Source organism: Culex pipiens, chromosome 1, assembly GCF_016801865.2.
Source record: "Culex pipiens pallens isolate TS chromosome 1, TS_CPP_V2, whole genome shotgun sequence".
NCBI lineage: Eukaryota > Metazoa > Arthropoda > Insecta > Diptera > Culicidae > Culex > Culex pipiens.
The window spans coordinates 68,270,055-68,289,740 of NC_068937.1; the positions used below are offsets into that span (position 1 = coordinate 68,270,055).

At 35.4% G+C, this 19,686-nt stretch overlaps 1 protein-coding gene across 5 annotated transcripts in view; it reads left to right on the forward strand.

The window, feature by feature from the left end:
* LOC120429482 (alpha-actinin, sarcomeric) overlaps positions 1–19,686 on the forward strand; it is a 149,759-nt gene that overhangs the window by 112,016 nt on the left and 18,057 nt on the right. The window contains exon 6 of one of the 5 annotated variants that reach the window (XM_039594557.2): positions 6,598–6,683. The exons of the other annotated variants lie outside the window; for them this stretch is intronic. Coding sequence (XP_039450491.1) covers positions 6,598–6,683 — 86 coding nt within the window. The remainder of the gene's footprint in view (positions 1–6,597; positions 6,684–19,686) is intronic. 5 annotated transcript variants of the gene reach the window in all.

Sequence of the window (19,686 nt, forward strand, 5' to 3'; positions counted from 1 at the left end):
ACGACAACAATAGGTTTAACGTGAAAAAATTAAAATTTTATAATGGATTTTACTTAAAATTGTGTGTCTTTTTCGTCTTAATCAATAAACTTTAAAAAATAATGTCAATCTCTGTTAATTTGATAAAATAACTCTTTCAATACCAAAATGTTGGTATGCATGTGGTATTCGAACTTCGTTCTAAAATCCTTTTAATATTGGATTTGTGTTGAATCCTATTCAGCTGGAATCATGCATCCTCGAATATCCCACGAAAAATGCCACACTGCCTGGGCTATAGCTTTTCTCGTTCTGGTTTAGTTTGTTTCTCTTTCTTTGAATTTCCTGATAATTTTGCCTGCAGCTAAAAGATGTTGATGCAGCTGCAGCTCGTTTTCAACAAGCGTTGATAGCTCAGTTGGTAAGCTAAAATGGTGTCTGCACCTTACCTGTCATGAGTTCGATTCCAGTATTCCTCTAGTTTTCTTTACCTGTTATTTTTTGGCTCTCCATGCAAGACTTCGTTTTCCTGCCTGTTCGAAGGATTTAAACATAGCATCAAAATTCTACCTATTTCTCATTGCAATCCCATTAGCCAAATTGAATTCCCGCTGTAATCCCATAGAAAATTCTCACTATTTTTTTGTCCAATGAGATTTTTATTTACCCGGAAAGTTGTTTTTTGTCTGGTATTCATTTGCCCTTGGAATGGCACGTTTTAATATTGCTTTTGTCTTCCCCATACAGTTTTTTGGTATGATTTCATGGTATTATACCATCTATTACTGGGCAACCAAGGGCACATTTTGGTATTTGTTATTATGCCAAGTAATACCAAAATATGGTATTCCCGTGTTATTTACCCCTGCTCGGGTATACTGACTTTAGCAAAGCCTTCGACAGAGTGGACATTCCTATGCTTCTTTTCAAATTGGATAAAAATAAAAAATTGATTCTAATCTACTTTCATGGCTTAAATCTTACTTCTAGATTAAATTTTCAAAACAACCTATCCCTCATGGGTTTCCTATGCAGATAGGGCCTTTTGAAAATTTAATCGAGACTTAACAAAACGCACGCAATGTGTTAAATTTAATGACCTCATATCTAGGCTCATCAATGTTACTTCCGGGGTACCTCAAGGCTTTCATTTAGGCCCATTACTTTTTATTCTTTACGTAAATGATGTATCCTTTATATTTAAGCATATCAACGTTTCGATTTACGCAGATGACATGAAATTGTTTATGAAAATTAAAGACGAAACTGACGCTTCAAGATTCCAGAACGAAATCAACATATTTTTTGAATGGTGCTGTCGTAGCCTTTTACAACTTAACATTAAAAAGTGTACATCGATCTTGTTCAGCAGAAAAATAAATAAGCCAAATATAAACGTAAAGCTAGACAACCAGACAGTTGAAAACTGTGCAAATGTTAGAGATTTAGGAGTCATACTTGATTCTAAAATGACTTTCATCGAACATTACAACACGATGGTATTCAAAGCAACTAATATGCTCAACTTCATAAAACGATTCAGTTATAACTTTAAGGACCCCTATACATTGAAAACATTGTTCATAACTTATGTTCGCTCTATTCTTGAATATTGTAGCGTCGTGTGGAGTCCACACATCAAAACACACGAAACCCGTATTGAATCAGTGCAAAAACAATTTTTACTATTTGCTCTTCGTAAACTAGGGTAGACGGTGTTTCCTCTTCCTTCGTATATTATATTGCACGCTGTAGGTTAATAAGGTTAGAAACACTTGCAAAGCGTCGTGAATTCGCCTCTCTCTCGTTCGTTAATGATCTTATTGCAAACCGAATTAATTCTCCAGAGTTGTTACAAACATTAAATTTATATGAACCCACACGCGTATTGAGAGCACGTGAGCCTTTCGCATTGCATTTTCACAGAACTGACTACGCTAAACACGGGCCCATGAATAGAATGATGGAAACTTATAACAATTATATTAACATAATCGACTTCACAATGACAAAATCAACCATGAAAAAACAGTTCTGCAATCAAAGATAGATTTTCCCCTCTTGTAATTAGAAACTAAGCAACGATCATGTAGTCTACGTATGTTTGGCGAATAAATAAATAAAATAAATAAATAAACCTAAGTATTTTCCCTGGGTCCTGTCTCGGTGGAGTCGCTGGTAGGCAGTTGGACTAACAATCCAAAGGTCGTCAGTTCGAATCCCGGGGTGGATGGAAGCTTAGGTGTAAAAAGAGGTTTGCAATTGCCTCAACAATCAAGCCTTCGGACACCTAGTTTCGAGTAGGAATCTCGCAATCGAGAACGCCAAGGCAATGCTGTAGAGCGAATAATTTGATTTTTTTTATTTGTATTTTACGATTAATTTTTTCTCCTAATGTTGAAATGCATTTTGTTTTGTAGATATGCAAATTTTGTTGGAATGCATTTTGTTTTGTAGATAATACGAAAAATTATGCAAATTTTAAGTTTATTTTTTATTTGTCTTTAGTAGCAATGCCAAAGTCTTGGAACATCCGAGCAGATTGATGGTCTGTTTTGAGAGAGTGGTTTTTTTGTGCGTCGTTGCGGTCGTTGCCCACCCGGTACACCGTCAGAGTCGTTGAGTTAAACCAGTTCGTTCGATTCCAACAGGGGGGAGGGGGAAGGGAGGGGGGTTGGGGCGTCGTCCTGAAAGGTGCTTGTTGTGAAGGGATTCTTCTTCACGGTTGGTGCATGGTTCCCGCAACGAGCAGCCACCAATAATCGCCTCCGCTTGCGGTCCATATCGGCCTGGTAGGTTGACGGTGATCGACTCCGGCGAAAACTAGACAACGGAACGTTGGAAGGGGAATCGGGTGAAAGTATTATTGCTTATGAGCAGTTCTCTAGGATTTTGGTCATTCTATTTTTTTTTTTTGTATTTTTAAATCCGACTGAAACTTTTTTGGTGCCTTCGGTCTGCCCAAAGAAGCCATTTTGCATCTTTAGTTTGTCCATATAATTTTCCATACAAATTTGGCAGCTGTCCATACAAAAATGATGTATGAAAATTCAAATATCCTTATATTTTGAAGGAATTTTTTGATCGATTTGGTGTCTTCGGCAAAGTTGTAGATATGGATACGGACTACACTGGAAAAAAATGATACACGGTAAAAAAAAATTGGTGATTTTTTTATTTAACTTTTTATCACTAAAACTTGATTTGCAAAAAAACACTATTTTTAATTTTTTTTATTTTTTGATATGTTTTAGAGGACATAAAATGCCAACTTTTAAGAAATTTCCAGGTTGTGCAAAAAATCATTGAGCGAGTTATGAATTTTTTAATCAATACTGATTTTTTCAAGAAATCGAAATTTTTGTCGCAAAAATTTTTTAACTTTATTTTTCGATGTAAAATCAAATTTGCAATCAAAAAGTACTTTAGTGAAATTTTGATAAAGTGCACCGTTTTCAAGTTAAATCCATTTTTAGGTGACTTTTTTGAAAATAGTCGCAGTTTTTCATTTTTTTAAATTAGTGCACATGATTGCCCACTTTTGAAAAAAGTATTTTTGAAAAGCTGAGAAAATTCTCTATTTTTTGCTTCTTCAGACTTTGTTCATACGACCTTTAGTTGCTGAGATATTACAATGCAAAGGTTTAAAAACAGGAAAATTGATGTTTTCTAAGTCTCACCCAAACAGCCCACCATTTTTTAATGTCGATAACTCAGAAACTAATGGTCCGATTTTCAATGTTAAAATATGAAACATTTGTGAAATTTTCCGATCTTTTCGAAAACAATGTTTTCAAAATTTTCAAATCAAGACTAACATTTTAAAAGGGCGTAATTTTGAATGTTTGGCCCTTTCGAAATGTTAGTCTTGATTTGAAAATTTTAAAAATATTTTTTTCTAAAAGATCGGAAAATTTTACAAATGTTTCATATTTTAACATTGAAAATCGGACCATTAGTTGCTGAGATATCGACGTTAGAAAATGGTGGGTTGTTTGGGTGAGACTTAGAAAACATCTATTTTCCTGTTATTAAACCTTTGCATTGCAATATCTCAGCAACTAAAGGTCGTATCAACAAAGTCTGAAGAAGCAAAATATAGAGAATTTTCTCAGCTTTTCAGAATTTTTTTTTTTCAAAAGTGGGCAAACATGTGCACTAATTCAAAAAAATGAAAAACTGCGACTATTTTCAAAAAAGTCACCTAAAAATGGATTTAACTTGAAAACGGTGCACTTTATCAAAATTTCACTAAAGTACTTTTTGATTGCAAATTTGATTTTACATCGAAAAATGAAGTTAAAAAATTTTTGCGACCAAAATTTAGATTTTTTGAAAAAATCAGTATTGATTAAAAAATTCATAACTCGCTCAATGATTTTTTGCACAACCTGGAAATTTCTGAAAAGTTGGCATAAAAAACATAAAACATATCAAAAAATAAAAAAAAATTAAAAATAGTGTTTTTTTGCAAATCAAGTTTTAGTGATAAAAAGTTAAATATAAAAATCACCATTTTTTTTTACCGTGTAACATTTTTTTCCAGTCTAGTCAGTATCCATACCTACAATTTTGCCGAAGACACCAAATCGATCAAAAAATTCCTTCAAAAGATACAGATTTTTGAATTTTTATGCATCATTTTTGTATGGACAGCTGCCAAATTTGTATGGAAAATTATATGGACAAACTAAAGATGCAAAATGGCTTCTTTGGGAAGACCGAAGGCACCAAAAAAGTTTCAGACGGATTAAAAAATACAAAAATTAAAATTGAAGAAAAAAGACCGATTTCGTAGAGAATTGCTCTTATGATACTTACCTCACAACGATTCAATTTAAACTGACATTTTAAGAACCAAAACAAAACACTACGGACGCACATAAGCCTAAAAACTTAGAGCAAAACTGGCACTCAGTGCCGCACTGGCTCTTCAAACGAACGTACCATATGTGTGCGAGATTGTGTTGCTCTCACTGCGAGAGTCCGACTCACCTAGTTTTGGTTCAAACGAATGGTCCAGTTTTGCTCTAAGTTTTTAGGCTTATGTGCGTCCGTAGAAATTTGTTTTGGTTCTTAAAATGTCGGTTTAAATTGAATCGTTGTGAGGTAAGTATCATAAGCAATAATACTTTCACCCGATTCCCCTTCCAACCGCAGAAAGATAAACAACTTTGCCGCAGTCAGGAAAAAACTTTCCGATGATAATCGACTTTTTTGCAATTTCCACCACCAACACAGCACACGGCAGAAAACTCGTCACAGGAAACTGTTGACACCGGAATGGTTTCAAAACAGTGAGTAGAACACCAATTACACCGACCAACAAAATTTCTGAGCAGGCTTAACTCGAGGGGAAGCATGAATTTTTGGGTCGCCAGAAACACCTCCGTATGACTCGCCACTTCACCGACATCCACTGCTTGAAAACGCTGTTTTGCTCGCTGGTCCGGTCATCACTTGAATACTGCTCGTCGGTTTGGAATCCTCACTACAACAATGCGGTGTACCGGCTCGAGAGTATCCAAAGAAGGTTCGTCAGATACGCCTTGAGATTACTGCTTTGGAGAGATCCCCATCAGCTGCCGCCCTACGAAGACCGCTGCCAGCTCATGCATCTGGACACCCTCCAGCTGCGTCGTGATCTGGCCCGTGCATTGACTGTGTCAGACGTATTGACAGACAGAATTGACTGCCCTTCTCTCCGAGAAAAGATCAGCTTGACCGCACCTGCCCGCCAGCTACGTCACAGCCAATCATGCAGATTCCTTTCCGCCGTACCAATTACAGTGCCAACGGAGCTATCGTCGGACTTAAGCGGGCCTTCAATAAAGTGTCCAATGTTTTTGATGTTAGTTTGTCCCGTGATGTGTTAAAATCTAAGTTTTTATCAGTGTTAAGACGACTGTTTTAGTTTTAGTATTAAGTTCATTTGGGCAACAAGTGCCTGTTGAGAAATAAACAACAACAATAATAATCACTTCGATTTTTTCAAAAATATTTAGACCGGCCGAATGGTTTTTCTCCAGGGGAAGGGGTTCTGAAATCCCGAACATAATATTCGAACAACCCTTATACCCTTAATTTCTTTTATTCTGGAGGAAATGTACAGTAGTTATTTCTGACAGGACGTTGGTTAAATGAGATGCAATTTACAACTAAAGTATATATAACGTGTTGGAGCCATCTGATTCTACAAACCATCCAATTTAATGACAAACAGGTCTTTTGTAATCTCTATTGCGAGTTTCGGCTCCAACCTAGGAGTCCGCGGCCTGAATGGGGTGAACACCCAAACCTGTTTTTACCTCAAGGAACCTTCCACACCAGGATTCAAACTTACTACCTTCAACGGAGTAGGCTTGGTTTGGTGTGTTGTTTATACTTATACCAGGGATACGACTCCTACACTAACAACAACTAAGGCCAAGACCGACGTTTTACTTCCCCATCCGATGGAAGGCAGGATCAGATCGAACCCATGATCATCCGCTTGCAAAGCGAACAAAGTCTGCCATCTGATTCTATAGGTTACTAATTACATGTTTTAATAATGTGTGTTTTTATTTTATCCTAATTGTTATGTGGTTTGCTTTTACATTTGCTCAATAACAACAGATCTGCAGAATACCGCCATGCCAGATGAAAGAGCTGTCATGACCTACGTGTCATCATACTACCATTGCTTCAGTGGGGCACAGAAGGTCGGTGTTGCTTTTTTTGTTTTTATATTCTAACTGCAACTTTTGTTGAACACATTTTAATACTTTAAACTATGACAATCATACCTCAATTCAGACTCTTGTTTCAAAATTAATTGTACAGATTATACAAACTGAGAGCTTTGTCCATAAGCTTAATAGATAGTCAATTAGCCTTTTTGTTCAGTTATTTAAAGTGCAAAATTTTAAAAGTTTCAAAGTAAAACATTAAGTAACCTTTATGTTGAATAATGGCCTATCTACAATCAGCCTACGTAGCTGTCACTCATGAGCCTGCCACATAGTCATTATGATGTTGCCAAAACATAGTAGAGCAGTTCTCTAGGATTTCGGTCATTCGATTTTTTTTTGTATTTTTTAATCCGACTGAAACTTTTTTGGTGCCTTCGGTATGCCCAAAGAAGCCATTTTGCATCATTAGTTTGTCCATATATTTTTCCATACAAATTTGGCAGCTGTCCATACAAAAATGATTTATGAAAATTCAAAAATCTGTATCTTTTGAAGGATTTTTTTGATCGATTTGGTGTCTTCGGCAAAGTTGTAGGTATGGATAAGGACTACACTGGAAAAAAATGATACACGGCAAAAAAAAATGGGTGATTTTTTTATTTAACTTTTTATCACTAAAACTTGATTTGCAAAAAAACACTATTTTTAATTTGTTTTATTTTTTTATATGTTTTAGAGGACATAAAATGCCAACTTTTAAGAAATTTCCAGGTTGTGCAAAAAATCATTGACCGAGTTATGATTTTTTTTAATCAATACTGATTTTTTCAAAAAATCGAAATACTGGTCGCAAACATTTTTCAACTTCATTTTTCGATGTAAAATCAAATTTGCAATCAAAAAATACTAAAGTGATTTTTTTATAAAGTGCACCGTTTTCAAGTTAAATCCATATTAAGGTGACTTTTATAAAAATAGTCGCAGTTTTTCATTTTTTTTTTATTAGTGCACATGTTTGCACACATTTGAATTTTTTTTTTTTTGAAGAGCTGAGAAAATTCTCTATATTTTGCTTCTTCGAACTTTGTTGATACGATCTTTAGTTGCTGAGATATTGCAATGCAAAGGTTTAAAAACAGGAAAATTGATGTTTTCTAAGTCTCACCCAAACAGCCCACCATTTTTTTAATGTCGATATCTCAGCAACTAATGGTCCGATTTTCAATGTTAATATATAAAACATTTGTGAAATTTTCCGATCTTTTCGAAAACAATATTTTCAAAAATTTTAAACCAAGACTAACATTTTAAAAGGGCGTAATATTTAATGTTTAAAATTTCACAAATGTTTCACATTTTAACATTTTTGTATGGACAGCTGCCAAATTTGTATGGAAAATTATATAGACAAACTAATGATGCAAAATGGCTTCTTTGGGCATACCGAAGGCACCAAAAAAGTTTCAGTCGGATTAAAAAATACAAAAATTAAAATTGATGAAAAAATACCGATTTCGTAGAGAATTGCTCAGTAGCATTCTGGGCCCGATGTTTGATTGAAATCCTACATTAGCGTGGCTCACGGATATATGAAAAAGACAAAAGTATTCAATTTCAAACTCCTCGATCTGAATTTTGTAGCATTATAGCCCCAGAAGCTAGCCTGAAATTTTGAGCGCATTTGGTTAATGTTTAGTTGTTCCACTTTTGACCTGAAGTTATAAAGAAATTTCAATAAATTTAATTTATTTATTTTCAACTTTTTAACCCTTCATCGAGAAAGTTTTCCTATGCCCTAGGAATTTTTATAGGTTTTGATCCGGGAAACAACTTTGTAGAACATCACAAAGCGCTAGGAATTAATCCCGGAAAGATACATGCAAATTTTTAGAGCACGTTAATTTTTTTCCGTACTCCAAAAAATATCGTGAATCTTTTCTGGATCAATTCCTAGCGCTTTGCGATGTTTTACAAAGTTGTTCCCCTGATCAAAACCTATAAGAAACCTGAGAATAGGAAAATTTGATTGGGTTTTGGGAAACTTTCTCTAAGAAGAGGTTAAAAGTGAAAATTCCCCATAGTGAATTTTTAGAAGTTCCATACTAACTTCAGGTCAATGGTGGAAGTACTAAACCTTAACGAAATGCGCTCAAAATTTCAGGCTATGTTCTGTGGAAATATTGCCACAAAATTCCGGTCGAGGCGTTCGAAATTGAACGATTTTGTCTTTTTAATATATCCGTGAGCCACGCTATCCTACATACTATCTGATTGCTTCCTTAAAAAATATGTTAAGGGGTTACATACATGTAGAAAATCTCCAAATTTCATAATTCAGAAAATTTAATAAATCCACTTAAAAGATGATTTTCAATCACTCCTGAAAGTTTCATGAAGATATTTCATGATTAAACTAAGTAAGAGACGATTTACGTTCAAAATATTGCCATGCGCAAAGCGAACTGTCGAACTTTGTGAGCGTTTTTCTCTGAACACCGAGTTGATTTACGGGTGCCACGATATCTCAAGATTGGATGGACCAAATTGGCTGAAATTTGAGATGAAGACTTGCAAGATACATCCTGTATGCATGACATGTTTTTTAAAAAATACAAAAATAAAAAACTTGCTATTTTTTATATGAAAAACATAAAAATATTTTTATCTTTTTTTTTCAAACAAACTTTTTGAAAATCGGGCTTCGTCATGCACACAGGACCGGTTTAACGAGGCTTCACCAACATTTTGAGCCGATTTGGTCAAAGTAGCGTGGAGATATCGTGGCACCCGTTTTTTGAAACTGCTAACTTAAAATGGCTATATCTCGGCAATGATAAAACCAAATATCTTCAAATTTATTTTGATAATAGTTAAAAATATATATTTTAAGGCCCTTAAAACAGTTTTAAAAAAAGTTTAAGTGTGTGCCCAAACCAACCTCTTATATTTTTGCCGATTTACATGTATGTAACCCCTTAAGTTGATTGTAGACAAGCTACAACATTTTATGTTCCTTGAGTCAAAGTTGTCAGTGTTAGTCAACTTTGGTGGAACCAACATTATTTACTTGCAATCTTTCAAACCAGGACTTTTCTTTGAATGATTTTTTTCTCAGAAATTAAATGCAACTAACAAAGTTTTTCAATCAAGTTGGACGTGCTAAATAACCCTACAAAAAATCAAAATGAAGTGCGAAAATATAGCTAAATAGCTGTCTCGTTTCGCCTCATGTGACACAAATGATCACAGATAACAGTACTTAATTGTATTTTGAAAAAAATAATAATAATAAAAAAGCAGAACAATGGTCTGAGTTGGGTTATTGATAATTTTTATAAACAGCAATTCCATTTGAAAAGAGCCTAAACCGAAAACAAAGTTCTCCGATCGGGCTCAAGATTTTTCTGTGGGTTTCTTAGCCAAAATAATTAGAACCGTTTTTTTTATTGTTGCAGTTAGGGTAACCTACACCTGATAGGGTGGTCCCAAAACGGCCATTTTCGTAAATTTTCGCAAAAACAAAAGTTTGCCTTTCAAGGAAAAATAAATTGAGATCCGATAAAATCAGCCAAACATTTCAAAAAGTTGTATGGACACTTTAAATGGCGTTTTGACAGTGTCTGGACCAAAGAGCCTGTTGCGTATTTTAATTACGAAAATTTTGGTACCCAAACATGTATAGGTCATCGCTGAAATTTTGAAGTTATCGCAGTTTTAGTGAAAAAAGTTGATTTTTTGCCGATTTCGTCATATTCCTGTTTTTGCGCGTGCCGCGTCGAAATCTCAGTTTTTATTTTCAAAAAATCATATCTCGGAATCCTGTTGATGAACTCCTCCCATTTTTAAGTATGTTACGTAAAAATGTCCGGGGAATCCGATAAAAATATTTCCAGACATAGGCTCTTTGGTCCAGACACCGTCAAAACGGCATTTTAAAACTTCATACGCACTTTTCATATGTTAGGCTAGATTCTTGAAACTTCTTATTATTTTTCTTTGAAAGACCAACTTATCACCTTTCATTTGCGTATAAGACAATTGAAATCGGTTGAAATGGCGAGGAGTTATGTTTTTTTGAAAAAAGTGTTTTTTGCGAAAATCGACGAAAATGGCCATTTTTCAGACCACCCTAAGACAAAAAATACGGGTCGAATTATTTCGGCCAGGGAACCCCCAGAATAATTTTGAGCCCGATCCGAGCACTTTTGTTTTTTTTTCATGCTGTTTTTGTGGGGAATTGCTGTATATATATTAGGGTGGCTCGACATGATCGATTTTACAGAACAGGCATTTTCCGGTCCCATTTGGGCCCCCAAACAACCCCCCAAAATTTGGGAGCGATTGGATTTGACCCGGCTTTCCGCAAAGCGATTCAAATTTGTATGGAAATTTTTATGGGAAAACCCTCTTTTTTACATTTTGATTTTTATAATTTTCATTTTTCACTCAATTTAAAAACTAACACCGTAGAAGTATAGTCCTGAATGTCCTCTAAAACTTTCCCGAAGAAAGTATGGTCCTATCTTGTTTATAAAAAAAGATACAGAGTTTTTAAAAGAGGCATTTCAAAATAAGTGCTGAAAATAATATTTCTTGCCAACACTGCCAGTACTTCGGTAGATATTTCGAAATCTTATTTTTAAACGTAATAAGGAAGCAACCTAGCAAAATGGTGTCTTAGGAAAAGTTGTTGTATATGAATGTGGCTTTTATTTAAAATTATTGACATGCAGGGTGACACACCTACAGGGTGTGAACCAAGCCTTAACTTCTACTGGTGACCTTTTAAAGCCTTGGTGTCTTAGGAAAAGTTGTTAAGCTACTTATTCCAAGAAATTTTGACATGGTTGGAAGACAGGGTGGCACATCTACAAGGTGTCAACCCATTGCTAGCTTCTATTTAAGACCGTTTTGATCACTGTAAAGTGGGCGATAAAGAGTACAAATCCCAAATTACACCTGCCACGCAAAAGGAGGCTGAACAAAAATTCGTAAAAAGTCAGTTTTTCACATAAAATTTCCATACAAATTTGAATCGCTTTGCGGAAAGCCGGGTCAAACCCAATCGCTCCCAAATTTCAGGGGGTTGTTTGGGGACCCAAAAGGAACCGGAAAATGCCTGTTCTGATTGAATAAGTCCATTTTGAAATTTTCCCATACAACTTCAAGCCACCCTAATATATATACAATTTCTATCATTATAAATATAATTATAGACATGATAGAAATTGTAGGAATCAAGTTGACTGAATGTATACGAGTAATTCCACCTCAAACGTACATAGAACTCGAAACCAACCATTTCTGATCAAGCTCAAATTTGGTGGAACTGTTGATATCATTAAAAAGATAAGAATCTCTACTTTCGACCAAATAGGACCACCCCTTCTTTTCTGACACCAACACAAGCTTCGCTCTATTGCAAAACCTCAATTTTCAAACTTTTTCACTTATTTTTTAACAACTGAAATTGTAGTAACCGGTTCAGTAATTCAGATTTTACTGAATTCTCAGTTAATTGATATTTGTCACTTTGAAGAGGAAAAAAACGGGTCGTAATGGCCAATTCTCTCGCGTCGTTTGACATATAAAAGTTGGAACTGTACTACAAATTTAGGGATTATAACCGCGAATAATGTTTCCGTACAGGGCTGTACGGACAATTTTTTTATATACTGTAGTTATTTTGCTGAAAAGGCAATCCAAAATTTGCCCTCTTACGTTTGTTTGACAAATAAATTAAATAGATATCTCTGAAACCGCGAACTGTACAAAGTCGAGCCAGAACTCATTTTAAAGAAAATTGGACGAACACTGAAAGTCAAAAAGTATAAGTAAATCTTTCCCAGTTCCTGAGGGGAACACCCTTGAAGAGTATCGGGGCCGGCATTTACAAAGCGGATTCAGTGGCAATTTCATTCTCAACTTAATGTTAACATGTAAAGGTTAATGTTAACATTCCATAGGTCGCCTCCCTAAGGTGTTGTGATAAGGTCCAGTTTGTGACGATACACTACCTTCCCTTTACTAAGCAATCGAATCCAGAAGGGAAAAGATCACCAGTTGTGTTGGTCCGAGCCGGGATTTGAACCCCGATCTGCCGCTTACTAGGCGGGAGCGTTACCACTAGGCTACGTGGCTCGGTCTAAAAAAGTATCCCTTTTCAAATTCACCCGTCGTCACCCTTTTAAAAGGGTATCGAAAGTGTACTAATTTTGACATACCCTTTTGAAAGGGTGACGCCGGGTGAACTTGAAAAAAGGATAAAAAGTATCCTTTTGAGAGATACTTCTGATTTTGAGTGTAGAATCGCTTCACTCAGTCCGTTTTCCAAATCAAAATAGTTTTTAGTGTTTATTGCGCAAATGAAAATTTTGGCTTAATTTGCATTTGAAAATTACCCTCTCCGATTCTGCTCAAATTTGGCAGGGCTGTTGATACTATCAAAACATGCAAGAATCCCGGATTTCGTCCAAGTCCAGCCTGATGGCAAGATTGTCAAATTGTATGTATGGGCCGCGATACTCACATTGGTTGGACCGTGGACCTCGCTATTTGGTCGCTTTACCCCTCTGACGCTAAATATAGGGTAAAAGAGCCAGCAAATGTGCAATTGAAAAAAAGTTTTTTTTTGTGAAACAATATTTCAAATTGTGTTTTTGATGAATAATTTTGAATATGTTTTGTCGAAAAATAAATAACTAGAAAAAATAAAATATTATCCAGCCTTTTGAGGACGAAATCAATCGTTCACATTTTTTAATGCTAACTTTATAAACATATTTTAGTGTTAACACTACTACTTTATAAACACAATTTGAAATATTTTTTCAAAAAAAAAACTTTTTTTCAATTGTTGTTCAATTGTGTCCGATTCCGGATTTCTTTGTAGATTCTGAAAATAGACATTTGTCCGGTTCTTTTGAGGGGTGAACGAATTTATTTGGTCAAAAGAGGCCAAAGATACAGCATTTTTAAGGTTTTTTCGGTATCTCGCATCAGACGTTCGGACTGTAAGGGTTAAATGAGATTAAATGTCAATATTCCAAGAAGATAATGTACAGCTTGTGACGATAAACTACCTTTCCTTTACTTAAAAATCGTATCCAGAAGGAAAACGATCACCAGCTATGTTGGTCCGCACCGGGTTCTGAAATCCCATTTGCGAGGCGGAAGCCTTACCGCATGGCTCGGTCTTAACAAAAAAATTAACTAGACAATAAATAACAATTTCAAATTACAAACCTAAATATTAAATAAACTTATTTTCAAATTTACTTATAAATGGCCTGTATACCCTATTTTGTGCAACCAGTTTATGGAGCATTCACCCTATATGGACTGTCAAAAGTGAGGTTCACTTTTTGACAAGCTTGCCACCAGTCTGTCCAAGTCGGACCACCTTCTCAATTTTGGTACCTCCCCAAAAATCGTTTTTTAAAGCTTTTTGAGCGAAACCCCTATTTTCAGACGGCGATAGCTCAGAAACCACAGTATCTCAAAACAGTCCTATTATTTTTTCAAATTTGACTATCACTATCGTATTCTCCGGCCAATTTTACATAAGAATATTGACAGAAATGAATATGTTTCGTTCCAGAGATATCGAATTTTAATGTGTTAAGTTTTTGAGATTACCTAAATCAGCTTCATTCGCCGCATCTGCTGCTGGAAGAATGGATTTGTGGATGGAATGGAAAGGAATAGGGACGTGGCGTTACATCGTGCTGCCATCTGTTTTTTTAGAGCAAGAGTGGAAATGTGCTGAGTCATCTCGCCCAGCAAAATGAAGTCGATAAAGTAGTCGGTTTCGATGGAGAAAAAGTGGAAAACGTGGTCTAAAAATAGCGATGCCATCCCCTTATTGTTACCGCTGCTTTGTATCTTAAGTTGATCGCATTTCTTTCTTGGGTACACTCTGTTTTTGAGACAAATACTACATTGAGATTATACAACTTATTTGTGCACATTTGTTGTTGGTGCTTGAATTCTAGTTCCTTGGCAATTTTCACGTGATGCTCACCGTTTCAGAGTACCCCCGAGGCCATCACTAGGGTCTTTGCTATGGACGGTAGAGAAATAGTTCAATTCTCCAAAAAACCTAAATTCAGCATGATGCTTAAAAAGATTGATGATATAAAAACGATTTTTATACTGTAAGCCAGCTTCATCTGATTAAAATATGATTTTGTTCAAGCCTTGTACATTTAATTTCAAAAACAAAACATAATATTTCTGATACGTGTGGACAGCAGCCGTATTGTTTTCCAAAAATTCGAAATGATTGAAAAACAAAAAAAAATAGTTCAAAGGGTTCTAAATTATTTCAACTAAATTTTGGGAATTTGCCGCTTCGCAACAAATAAAGTTTTGTAATTTTTTACAATTATCAGTTTTCAAAAATTCCCTTCCTACTCCTTGTTCTTGTTTTTCGCGAGAATAAAACCTATCGACAAATTTTATTAATTTTAGTTCATAACTTTTTGTTATGTGCATCATTTGTGATCAATTGCAATTCCCTGCTAGATCCGCCGAAAACAAATTCTGCCCTGTACTGGGTATCGTTCTTGCCCTATCTTGTAGGCTCTCGCAGAAATTCACCGCACACATTTTTTAATCGAACATATTCTAAATCAGGAAGGTGAAACACAAGTTTCTACGTATAAATCTTCCATGGGTGTTCTCGATTTATAATATTTTGCTTCCGCCATAGCATGCACCGTAAAGGTACTAATATTTTATTTTGTTAAACAAATATACATTCACGATTATACCCCGACTCTCCCGTCAAAGTCGTCCCGGCCCTTTGTACGGTTCCAGAGAAAGGGTCTTCCAAACGCCAAACGCAGGCAAGTACAATCCCGCTTTTCACAAACGTGACGTCTTCGACCCTGATGCCTGCCTGCATTCTAGCGACGATCGGACGACGCCTGTACATCGCAACCTACCGAGCTGCAGCTACCGCAGCCCGTCACCAGTAGGTGGCCGTCACAGTCACAGTCGCGCCACCGCTCCACAGTGGTTCAAAAGGCTGTTTTGACGAACTTAATTGATTAGAGCAAAAAGTAAGCATTTTTGTGCATCGACATGTTCTACAACTTTGTTCAGCGTTGTCATGGCCTACTTTTGATGAAATTTGTTTTTCAAAATACTCATCACAGTAGGCTATGGAATTTCTAACTTTTGACTGTTAAGAGATAGAGCTTTGGTGTCTTCGGGAAAGTTGTAGGGCTGAAAATTTCCACAAACTTTGTCGAAGACGCCAAAGCTCTATCTTTGCGTTGAATACCAGTTTTGGAACCTTTTTCATAAATCCCTGCCGAAAACCAGTTTTTTTACTAAAACTATGTTGAACTTTGATTTTTGACGATTACAGTTGACGATTAGAGTTGTCAGTAATATCAAAACAAACAACTTTGTCGAAGACGCCAAATTGATAGGAGCTATATGTGATGAGTTATAGCAAGATTTCGTGATAATTTAGCTAGTTTTCGAGATCGGTATACAAAGCCTCGGGCAAATTTGGGCAAAAACCCATACAATAGGCTTAAAGTATGACTATTCCACTACAAAATGTCAGGTGAATCATTCGTCCGAAGGTTTACGGTCATAGATTTCTGAGCATTTTAATTTATTTTATTTTTGATGACTATTTAAATGCTTTTAGGACACTTTTAAAGCACATAAGCCATTTTTGCGATTTATTCGGACACACGGCGTGTAGGCCAGACTCTTGTGAAAATTTTGATGTATTGGAAGTCTATCTTTGGAACTTATTGGCTAATAAATAATATGAATGTTTGAAATAATTTACTGTCTTTGCAACACCAACGTTATTACGTTGTCTAGATGTCTAGATTCGCCGATTAACTCTTTTGGAAGGAATTTTTTTTTCAAAGATGTTCACAAAAATACACTGGATAACCTCAAAAATAGACTTCCAATACATCAACATTTTCACAAGAGTCTGGCCTACACGCCTCGTGTGTCCGAATAAATCGCAAAAATGGCTTATGTGCCTTAAAAGTGTCCTAAACGCATATAAATAGTCATCGAAAATAAAATAAATTGAAATGCTCAGAAATCTATGACCGTAAACCTTCGGACGAATGATTCACCTGACATTTTGTAGTGGAATAGTCATACTTTAAGCCTATTGTATGGGTTTTTGCCCAAATTTGCCCGAGGCTTTGTATACCGATCTCGAAAACTAGCTAAATTATCACGAAATCTTGCTATAACTCATCACATATAGCTCCTATCAATTTGGCGTCTTCGACAAAGTTGTTTGTTTTGATATTACTGACAACCAGGGCTGCGGAGTCGGGTCATATTTCAAACGACTCCGACTCCGACTCCGACTCCGGCATTCTCAGATTAGCCGACTCCGACTCCGACTCCGGCTCCGGCTTTCAACAAATGATTGGCTCCGACTCCGACTCCGACTCCGGCCTACCAACTCTAGCCGACTCCGACTCCGACTCCGACTCCAGCTTTCAACAAATGGTTGGCTCCGACTCCAACTCCGCCTCCACATATTTTTAAATGTTTCAAAAGTTAGATAACTATTATTAGTTAATTATTTTTAATTCATTGATAAATAGGATTATTTAAATACTCTTTAAGCGTCATGTTTTTTTCAAGAAAAATAAGTAAAGTAAAAGTAAAGTAAAGTAAATAAACGGAAAAAAGTTTCTAGGTTACAAGTTTTATACGTTATGGAAACAGAAATCAAAAAATATCTTCAGTTTTAGAGGCATTTTGAGAAGAACAGTTTTGTAAGTAAATTTTGATTTATTTGCTTAAACTCAAATTTGAAAATATTTTTTCAAAGCTAATAAATTTAAATATTAAATTGTTATTTTGAATGAATAATTAAAAGAAACCTGGTCTTAACGATCTATCGAACATTAAAATTCAATTTGCTTACTTTCAGGCTGACATTTGTAAGAAGCACAGTGAAAGAGATTATAATTGTAAATCAATGTATCTAAACAATTTCTTCCTGGAAAGGACGCTTAAGATGTCTTTTTCAAATATCTGTGACATGGAAAATATTTTACCCTGGAAATTTTTAATTTATTTTAATTTTAAAATTTTATATACTTTAAAAAGGAGGCGCACGATACTTCGTGAATCTTCACCTAAAACGAAACTTTCTGAATAATCTTGCGCCTCCATCTAAATATATGAAAAAACTTAAAATATAATAAAAAACAAATATCCACAAGTAAAATATTTTCTAGGTCACAAGTATTTCATTTTTTTAAGGTAAATTGATATGCAATGATAATCACCTTCCGTCATATTGGCGTGGGACATACAGTATGAGAAAATTCGTACCAGTTGATAATTTTGATTTTGTTTTTTTTTAATAATATTTCAAAAATAAATTAAAATCCTATATTTTGTTCTATACATTTTTTTATTACTTCATTTTTGTACTGAATTCTTGAGATTTGTTCAACGATAATTTGCAACGATATCAAAATAGTTTTGCCAAAATCAACATCATCATCAACATCAACAATCAATGATTATTTCAAAATTTGTTGCAACTTCTTTTGATGTTTTTTGTAAGTTTCAATTATTTTAAATGCAACACTTTGATTTTCTTGTACTCAGTTATAAACAAAATGCGCATGTTGAGTTCCAAGTAAGAGATTGTTATTATCGTTGCTATCGGGGTAAAAGATGACTGTGTGTGTACTTTTTTCAGAAAGAACTGGATGAAATCTGGTCAAATTTGAATTGAAAGGGCAAATAAATATAGGCAAAAGGAAGCAGTAAAGAATCAATTAGATATGACTGACTACATAATCTATTTTTTTTATTTTGATACTACATACTTGGGTAAGAGGTTATCATTTAGTGATTAAAGGGTAATAACACAATTAGAGCTTTCCAATCACAATAAAAAGCTTCAAAAACATAATGGCATCTGATAAATCAATATTTTATAGGATGTTTTATAAATTAAGCTGTTATAAAGGAAATACTGAACAATAAAAAAAAAACATATTTTTTGTTGAATTTAAGATAACTCCGACTCCGACTCCGACTCCGGGTTATCAGAAATCTTCGGCTCCGACTCCGACTCCGACTCCAGCGCTTAAAATTTAGCCGACTCCGGCTCCGACTCCGACTCCAGCTGCTTGAGTTTTGACGACTCCGACTCCGACTCCGACTCCAGGTCCCCAAAAAGAGCCGACTCCACCGACTCCGGCTCCGACTCCGACTCCGACTCCACAGCCCTGCTGACAACTCTTCTGAACATTGTAATCGTCAAAAATCAAAGTTCAACATAGTTTTAGTAAAAAAAACTGGTTTTCGGCAGGGATTTATGAAAAAGGTTCCAAAACTGGTATTCAACCCAAAGATAGAGCTTTGGCGTCTTCGACAAAGTTTGTGGAAATTTTCAGCCTTACAACTTTGCCGAAGACACCAAAGCTCTATCTCTTAACAGTCAAAAGTTAGAAATTCTATAGCCTACTGTGATGAGTATTTTGAAAACAAATTTCATCAAAAGTAGGCCATGACAACGCTGAACAAAGTTGTAGAACATGTCAAAGCACGAAAATGCTTACTTTTTGCTCTAATCAATTAAGTTCGTCAAAACAGCCTTTTGAACCAATGTGCATCAGTTTTATTTTTGCGTGAACTGGGTTCAATTCCCGCTTTTTTTGTGGAAAACTGCAGCCTGTAATGAAGCCAAATTTTTCAAAACATATGCCTATAGCACAGAGGACATTATCAAAAGTTCTCTGGTAAATTGAATGACTTTTCTCGCAAGCAAAAAGCTGCTTTCCGGAAGTCTGATACACTTTGCGAAATTTTGCAAACCGTGGACCAAGCACTCCTCGGGTAAACAGTTCCCGTACTTGTCCCTAATAACCTCAAGCTTTTCGTAATTGATTGCATTGCACTTACTGGCTGGCCGCAATTTGCTGATTGAATCGTAAATAATTTCCGTCCAACGAAATGACAACGGGTTTTTGAACCAGAACTATGAACCAGAATCTCTAAACAGCAG